At 38.3% G+C, this 9,298-nt stretch overlaps 1 protein-coding gene across 1 annotated transcript; it reads left to right on the top strand.

Moving 5' to 3' along the window:
* The first annotated feature begins 622 nt into the window (after positions 1-622).
* On the top strand, positions 623-1,542 carry LOC111811166. Its single transcript, XM_023697915.1, has 3 exons — positions 623-842; positions 912-1,016; positions 1,221-1,542. Exons 1-3 carry the CDS (start codon positions 765-767, stop codon positions 1,344-1,346), a joined length of 309 nt encoding a protein of 102 aa, XP_023553683.1. The 5' UTR covers positions 623-764; the 3' UTR covers positions 1,347-1,542.
* Positions 1,543-9,298: the final 7,756 nt, after the last annotated feature.

Below are 9,298 nucleotides of genomic sequence, written 5' to 3'. Positions count from 1 at the left end.
TGGGATTGATTTATGTCTACTTTTTGAAAGGTACCTTTTGTAGATACCCCATTACACATCTCAGCATCAGCCGGACACGTCCCTTTTTCCTTGGAGATCATGAANTATTTTCGCGCTTTGCATTTTCTTCTACTCGAACCTGAGACCTATANGTACCTTTTGTAGATACCCCATTACACATCTCAGCATCAGCCGGACACGTCCCTTTTTCCTTGGAGATCATGAAGTTGAAACCATCCTTAGCCAAGAAGCTTAACCCAGAGGGCTATACCCCTATCCACTTGGCATTGCAAAATAACCAAATGAAAACCGTGCNAAATGCGTAAAATAACAAAGAGAGAGAATGACTGAAATTTTGACTGCGCTTAAAATCAGGTACTAAAATCTTCTGAACAGATTTCTTATTTAAATATAACCTATCCTGGCTGGAGAGTGCCCAACTGAATCTGTGTCACTTCCTACAAAATTGCCGTCTAAAACTTCGTTAATCCATTCGACGTGTTTGTCAAATGGTCAAACGGAGAATTAATGTAATCGTGTGAATACTCAGGTTTTATCTAACAAGGGGGAGTATTGAGATATGATTCAAAGTATTCAAGATAAAANCGGGAGGCATGGTTGATATATTGGCAAAGTTTCTAACTTCATGCCCAAAATCAATTAAAGAATTGACCAATCTTAATGAGTCTGCTCTACATATTGCGGTTAAAAGTGAAGATATTGAATCGGTTAAAATCTTGCTAAAATGGATCCAACAAACTTGCATGGCCTCAATACTTGATTGGTGTAATGACGAAGGAAACAATGCCATGCATCTTGCGGCCCTTGGAAACAAAAATGAGGTCAGTATTAGAGGTTATTTTTAACACTTTGTGTATGACCATATGAAGAAAAGCTTGTCTTTGGTGCAGATGGTGAAGCTTTTCATGAACTTGGTGGATATCAAAGCAAAGAATTTGGAAGGCAAGACAGTAGAAGACATAATGAAAGAACATGGTCGTGTGGAAGACAAAGAGGTAAAAGAGTCGTTACATGTCTAAAGAGGATCGGAATGCCATATTTCAATACTTTGGCATTTGTTGCTTTAATGATAGAGATTTGTGTTCATCTTCCTTATGGGATTGGCTATGCTCTCCATTTGGTTCTCCCTTTGCTGATTTGCTACACATTTTGCAATGATTTTTGGGCTTACTTGGTCCAAAATTGGGTTGATTCGACAGAAAATGAAGGGAGATCTTCCGCTAAAGAAGCTTAGGAAACATGGTGGTCTCTTCATGCGCAGCATTAGCATGGAGAAAGAATTGACTCTAATAAGTGTGAACTTTGGTCGCAATGTTAGAGCTTAATTAGATTAAAAAAATAAATAATTCCACTACAAATACTTTAACGCGCTATGTTTGCATTTGAATATGAATTTTCCTCATGTTGGAGGGATTGGATAACAAAAATATGTTGAGGGTATTGTTTGATTTCGTAGTACTCAAAATGTTGTGGTTGATGACCTTCATCATTTGGCTTGTACTCAAAAGGGTGTAACCTTCATTCAAGTAAGCTTGTTTTTGTTATGTACATATATTCTGCAGTGTGATTGCTTTTCTTCAAACCCTTGGATGCATGCCTTATCAAATCAAAATTTGAAGTGTTCTTCTCACATGGAGCTTGAATTCCCCGAAGTTATTGATTTAAATAAGTTTAGAAAAATGGTTTACAGAGAGTTGGTAGTTGAGATGTATGGTTTTTACGCAACAACACAACAATAAATAGAATTGAAAAGCAACCATAAATAGAATTGAAAAGCGAAATGTTTAAGGTTTTTCTATTAAAAAGATCTCTCCCTCGTTGTTCTTTTATTTGTTTCGACATATTTCAATCGTGGGCCATATCCAACATTTGGTATCAGAGCGCGGACGTCGAAACAAATGTCGTCACCCTACAAAGTCATCGGAGGAGAAGTTACAACAATAAAGAGCGAAAATGAGGGGAGTGTAATGTTGAAACAAAACTCGCTCTGATACCAATTTGTTAAAATAACACTCACGAATCTGTGAAGTAATCTTACACTCACTAACAATCGAACGCTCCGATACTAGTTTCTTAAAGTACTACTCGCGTACTTGTGAATGAGATGTCGAGAAGGGAGAGACAAGGAGACAAAGAACACTAACAAGTCTTTTAACAACTCTTTTCTATTGCACTATACTTCTTTAACTCACCTTTTTTCTTTTTCTCTTGCTCTCTGTTCTTGCTCTTACAATGGAAAACAAACATATTTATAAGCTTTCTGGACACTAAATATGGCTATCTCATAAAACCTACCATTCCCTAAAATAAATCTTGGCCTTTCATTTTTCCTTGCTTTGTTCTTTTCCTTTATGACTAAATTTCAAAACCCACTCAAATTAACTAAAAATTATCTTTTTATTTGAGACAGAACTAATCTTCGTCATTTAAATTTATTTCAATAAAACTCTCTCATAAACTTAGATGCTATATTCAACGATTTCATCAGCGTCGTTTTCATTTTTTCGAGCTCAGTCGTGGTTTCTTCAATTTTCTCTCCTTGTCCTTGAGCGGCAAACTAAGCTTGTCCTTTTCTGACGAGACTTCATTTGGAGCTTCTCGAGAACAGCCCATTTGAGACACAAACTCCTCATTTCTCCCGTTCTCAGCCACGCTTGACTCACACGTCATAGCTTCTTTTAGTTTACTCAATTCCCTTCACAAGTCCACAACGACCTTTTTCACTTCCATTTTTGCTTCCTCCATTGCGACTTTATCATGAGTGATTATCTCAATCGTGTGNAAATGTCGTCACCCTACAAAGTCATCGGAGGAGAAGTTACAACAATAAAGAGCGAAAATGAGGGGAGTGTAATGTTGAAACAAAACTCGCTCTGATACCAATTTGTTAAAATAACACTCACGAATCTGTGAAGTAATCTTACACTCACTAACAATCGAACGCTCCGATACTAGTTTCTTAAAGTACTACTCGCGTACTTGTGAATGAGATGTCGAGAAGGGAGAGACAAGGAGACAAAGAACACTAACAAGTCTTTTAACAACTCTTTTCTATTGCACTATACTTCTTTAACTCACCTTTTTTCTTTTTCTCTTGCTCTCTGTTCTTGCTCTTACAATGGAAAACAAACATATTTATAAGCTTTCTGGACACTAAATATGGCTATCTCATAAAACCTACCATTCCCTAAAATAAATCTTGGCCTTTCATTTTTCCTTGCTTTGTTCTTTTCCTTTATGACTAAATTTCAAAACCCACTCAAATTAACTAAAAATTATCTTTTTATTTGAGACAGAACTAATCTTCGTCATTTAAATTTATTTCAATAAAACTCTCTCATAAACTTAGATGCTATATTCAACGATTTCATCAGCGTCGTTTTCATTTTTTCGAGCTCAGTCGTGGTTTCTTCAATTTTCTCTCCTTGTCCTTGAGCGGCAAACTAAGCTTGTCCTTTTCTGACGAGACTTCATTTGGAGCTTCTCGAGAACAGCCCATTTGAGACACAAACTCCTCATTTCTCCCGTTCTCAGCCACGCTTGACTCACACGTCATAGCTTCTTTTAGTTTACTCAATTCCCTTCACAAGTCCACAACGACCTTTTTCACTTCCATTTTTGCTTCCTCCATTGCGACTTTATCATGAGTGATTATCTCAATCGTGTGTCGTAAATTCACTGCCTCCTATTGAACCCGATTCAGATTCACGTCGAGTGAATCTCTCTGTTGAGTTAGCATCTCTATATCTTTCTCCTCCCTTACTAGCTCGTTCACTAGAACATCAATCTCCATTAACAAGCTCAGAGATTACCTTCCTNTTTTCTCTTGCTCTCTGTTCTTGCTCTTACAATGGAAAACAAACATATTTATAAGCTTTCTGGACACTAAATATGGCTATCTCATAAAACCTACCATTCCCTAAAATAAATCTTGGCCTTTCATTTTTCCTTGCTTTGTTCTTTTCCTTTATGACTAAATTTCAAAACCCACTCAAATTAACTAAAAATTATCTTTTTATTTGAGACAGAACTAATCTTCGTCATTTAAATTTATTTCAATAAAACTCTCTCATAAACTTAGATGCTATATTCAACGATTTCATCAGCGTCGTTTTCATTTTTTCGAGCTCAGTCGTGGTTTCTTCAATTTTCTCTCCTTGTCCTTGAGCGGCAAACTAAGCTTGTCCTTTTCTGACGAGACTTCATTTGGAGCTTCTCGAGAACAGCCCATTTGAGACACAAACTCCTCATTTCTCCCGTTCTCAGCCACGCTTGACTCACACGTCATAGCTTCTTTTAGTTTACTCAATTCCCTTCACAAGTCCACAACGACCTTTTTCACTTCCATTTTTGCTTCCTCCATTGCGACTTTATCATGAGTGATTATCTCAATCGTGTGTCGTAAATTCACTGCCTCCTATTGAACCCGATTCAGATTCACGTCGAGTGAATCTCTCTGTTGAGTTAGCATCTCTATATCTTTCTCCTCCCTTACTAGCTCGTTCACTAGAACATCAATCTCCATTAACAAGCTCAGAGATTACCTTCCTATTCTCTTCCTTCTCCTGTTTGAGATAGAAAGAACTCTCACTCATCTCAGCTACTTCNTTTTTCTCTTGCTCTCTGTTCTTGCTCTTACAATGGAAAACAAACATATTTATAAGCTTTCTGGACACTAAATATGGCTATCTCATAAAACCTACCATTCCCTAAAATAAATCTTGGCCTTTCATTTTTCCTTGCTTTGTTCTTTTCCTTTATGACTAAATTTCAAAACCCACTCAAATTAACTAAAAATTATCTTTTTATTTGAGACAGAACTAATCTTCGTCATTTAAATTTATTTCAATAAAACTCTCTCATAAACTTAGATGCTATATTCAACGATTTCATCAGCGTCGTTTTCATTTTTTCGAGCTCAGTCGTGGTTTCTTCAATTTTCTCTCCTTGTCCTTGAGCGGCAAACTAAGCTTGTCCTTTTCTGACGAGACTTCATTTGGAGCTTCTCGAGAACAGCCCATTTGAGACACAAACTCCTCATTTCTCCCGTTCTCAGCCACGCTTGACTCACACGTCATAGCTTCTTTTAGTTTACTCAATTCCCTTCACAAGTCCACAACGACCTTTTTCACTTCCATTTTTGCTTCCTCCATTGCGACTTTATCATGAGTGATTATCTCAATCGTGTGTCGTAAATTCACTGCCTCCTATTGAACCCGATTCAGATTCACGTCGAGTGAATCTCTCTGTTGAGTTAGCATCTCTATATCTTTCTCCTCCCTTACTAGCTCGTTCACTAGAACATCAATCTCCATTAACAAGCTCAGAGATTACCTTCCTATTCTCTTCCTTCTCCTGTTTGAGATAGAAAGAACTCTCACTCATCTCAGCTACTTCCTTCTCTAACCTTTCAATCTTCATTTCTAAGTCTTCTTTTCTTCTTCCATTTTCTCTTCCACTTTTATCCTCTTTCTTCTTTCTTCCTAAAATTTTCTTTCCCGCCATTGGAGCTCTCTCTCGTCGAGCTTGGGCTCTCTATTATCCGGTTGTTCATCTTTCTTCGATTTTCTCGTCTCTGCTATCAAGATTTCGCCAAATCCGTTGCATATCACCTCATTTCCAATAGTCTCCACCGCCTCACGACTACCGCCATCAACTTTTGCGCCACTGTGTTCTTTTTTTTCAGCTCTTCATTTTGGGTCATCAAGAGAATGCCTCCGTTTGTTGCGTCATCCAAAAATAGGTTGATCGTTTCTTCCACCTTTTCCTCGGCTCGATAATCTCTTGCAAAATGACCCTGGATGTACAAATATTCGCATAGTGGCCATATTTTTGACATTTATAACACTGGATGTTGGAATAATATCCTTGACTGCGTCCTTGATTGCATCCTCTTCCACGCTAATTTGCTTGGCTCGACTGTCTCTTCTTCTTATAACTTCCTTCATTTGTGCTGTCTTGACCACCTCGACCATTCCCGCGACTTCCTCGACCTTCAATATTTTGAGAGTAGAGTACCTTTTTATCTTTTATTGATGCTTGGGTTTGAAGCGCTTGATTGAGTGTCTCCTCTGTTAGGTTATGGAGCCTACTGCTTATTTATAACTTGTTCAACGGTTATATCCGGTAAAGCTATATTTGGTAAAGCTATATATAGTAAAGCTATATATGGTAAAGCTAAATCCGGTAAAGCTATATATGGTAAATAGCTATATATAGTAGATGGCTAAATCTGGTAAAGCTATATATAGTAAACTGAACTATATATATATATATATATCGGTAGAACTTTGAAAACGTACTTTCTATTCTCTGTATTCTCTGTATTCTCTCTTACTGTACATACTTGAAGTCATCGATATATAAATCCTTTAGCCAGATTTCTCCTTGCATTTTCTCTCTCCTATTCTTTGTGTTCATCTAGATCGACTGTGTGCGTTGTTGTGCGATCCTAACANTGTGTTCATCTAGATCGAGCGTGTGCGTTGTTGTGCGATCCTAACAACTGGTATCAGAGCTAGGTTGAAGTCGCCACGATCTGTGAAGATGGAAAGTTCAAAGATTGGAATTGAGAAGTTCGATGGATCCGATTTCAATTTCTAGAAGATGCAGATTGAAGATTATCTGTTCCAGAAAGATCTTCACGAACCCCTGTTGGGAGTGATGCCGGATACCATGACCACGGAGCAGTGGAAGCTCAAGGATCAAAAAGTCTTAGGGATGATCCGGTTGATGCTATCCAGAAACGTGGCGTTTAACATCATCAAGGAGAAGACAACGTCAGATCTGATGAAGGCGCTGTCGAATATGTACGAAAAACCATCGGCTATGAACAAGGTGTATTTGATGTGGCGATGGGTGAGAACAAAAGAACCGGCGATGGGTGGCGAGCAGCATGAGAACCTGTGATCGGGCGAGAGGGGGCGAGCAGCATCAACGCCGGTCAGCTTGCGGTGCTCGCCTCCGCATCAAATACACCTTGTTCATAGTCGATGGTTTTTTATACATATTTGATAGCGCCTTCAATAGATCTGACGTTGTCTTCTCCTTGATAATGTTAAACGCCACGTTTCTGGATAGCGTCAACCGGATCAGCCCCAAGGCTTGTCGATCCTTGAGCTTCCACTGTTCTGTGGTCATGGTATCCTGCATCACTCCCAACAGGGGTTCGTGAAGATCTTTCTGGTACAGATAATCTTCAATCTACATCTTCTAGAAACCGAAATCGAATCCATCGAACTTCTTAATTCCAATCTTTGAACTTTTCATCTTCACAGATCGTGGTGATTTTTGCCTAGCTCTGATACCAGTTGTTAGGATCGCACAACAACGCACACGCTCGATCTAGATGAACACAAAGAACAGGATAGAGAAAAGTGCTAGGAGAACTCTGGCTAAAAAGATTTTTTTTATTCATGACTTCATGTATGTACAGTAAGAGAGAATTACAGAGAATAGAAAGTACATTTTCAAACCTCTATCGTACGGGATATATATAGTTCAGTTTACTATATATAGCTTTACCAGATTTAACCATCTACTATATATAGCTATTGACCATATATAGCTTTACCGGATATAGCTTTACCAAATATAGCTTTACCAAATATAGCTTTACCGGATATAACCGTTGACCAAGCTATAAATAATAAGCCGCAGGATTAAGATTCTTCTATTCAAAAGATCTTTGTTCTTTAAGTTATTCGTTTCGGGACATATCCAACAATATTCTCCTTGAAAAAAAGAAAGCTTTGAGCAAGAGGGGGATTGTAATACCCAAAATTTAGGAAAGTGTTAAAGAAGAGTTTAAAGAAAGGAAAAAGACTTCAGGAAAAGAAATAAAGGAAAGAAAGCTTAAGGAAGGATATGGAGCCCTAGGATAAACTTTGTTGGTACTCAAGTATCACGTTCTTTAGGAACTTGAATGATGAAATGGTTTAGCCCGACTGTATGATTTAGTACCTCCGCCGTGAAAATTGTGACCCTTATTTATTTGTTCATTTTATGAAGACACTGGCATGACATGTATGATTATTTTTATGATGAATGAGCATGATCTATATCTTAGTTCTCCCTAAAAGGGTTTGAAAATCTATGTATGCCCATTTGAATGCTTTGAATAGATGGTACGTGTTCTAGAATATCTATATGATGAGCTTGTAAGCCTTAGCTACTCATTTACTTTTTCTTGGTTCTGGAGCCATGACTGGGTCCATATTGAGTATTATCACATAGGAAATTTGAGGTAATTTGAGGTGCAACCACTAATCATTTACTTGCCTCAACTATTTCAAGTCTACTTGGTATTTAGGATTGCGACGTCACTCAATTAGCCATCTTTGTTTGCTCGGACACATCCTTTGAGAAATGATCCATGTGTCGATCATCTCATCGGGTGTCCCAAAAATCCATCCATCTGAGTTCTCTCGAGCACCAAAATCTCCCATGTCCATGCTAAACCATTTACAACAAACTTTCCAAATAATGGGTTCCTAATCCTACATCCATGTGCCTAATCCTACCATCTCGAGCACCAAAAATTGAAAAATGTCCTTGTTTGGACCCAGGTGTTACACTCTAAGTTTAGGGGAGCAACCCTATGTGCCAGTTAGCTTCTACGTCCACTTGTGTGGTCCCACGGCCCCTCTCAGGATAGGTTTACAACAAAATGGCCCTGTTCAGAAGAGCCACCTTAGTCTTCCCTAGGCCCCATAGTGGTTTACTAGATTACTAGAGAGTTTAGGCGGCTTAAAACACGGACTCTCGTCTCTATGACTCTCTATTCCAACTCCTTGAAGCTTTTATAGTCTAGGAGCATTAGGGTCTAGACCCCCAATCACCCCTCACAATCCTAAGGTACCCAGTTTACTCGAGGTATCCTGACCTAGGTCATCATTTGGCGGCCTAATTTTAGTGTCCTAATCTTATCACGATTCAAACATGCATTCTTATGTATTCATGCATGATCAACAAGGAGATAATGTCCATCAATCACCTAAAGTGCATATCACAGTATCTCATTCTCCTTTCTAGTACAGTGCTAAACATTATAATAGCATGCACCATGAAATCTCATCCTAGGGGTATTTCTATAATTTTCTACAATATACACGACATTATGAACTAACCTACTCGTTGATGCCCTATTCATGTTTATTCTATCCACCTAAGACAGGATACGATAGCATGCTTGATCATCCTAGCATTTCCTACAAGTATTGCTCGAGGGGAGACGAAAGATTACTTGAATAATATATGTCTTCCTAAGTTGTCTTTT

The sequence above is a fragment of the Cucurbita pepo genome, chromosome LG15 (genome assembly GCF_002806865.2).
Source record: "Cucurbita pepo subsp. pepo cultivar mu-cu-16 chromosome LG15, ASM280686v2, whole genome shotgun sequence".
NCBI lineage: Eukaryota > Viridiplantae > Streptophyta > Magnoliopsida > Cucurbitales > Cucurbitaceae > Cucurbita > Cucurbita pepo.
This window is presented reverse-complemented; position numbering and strand designations above follow the sequence as displayed.

Bases quoted from the DNA above. Each gene is read 5' to 3' on its own strand.
- LOC111811166 (XM_023697915.1), top strand. From the start codon at position 765: ATGGCCTCAATACTTGATTGGTGTAATGACGAAGGAAACAATGCCATG. The intron at 843-911 runs GTCAGTATTAGA...TCTTTGGTGCAG, and splicing joins CCCTTGGAAACAAAAATGAG to ATGGTGAAGCTTTTCATGAA. The intron at 1,017-1,220 runs GTAAAAGAGTCG...TTGATTCGACAG, and splicing joins GTCGTGTGGAAGACAAAGAG to AAAATGAAGGGAGATCTTCC.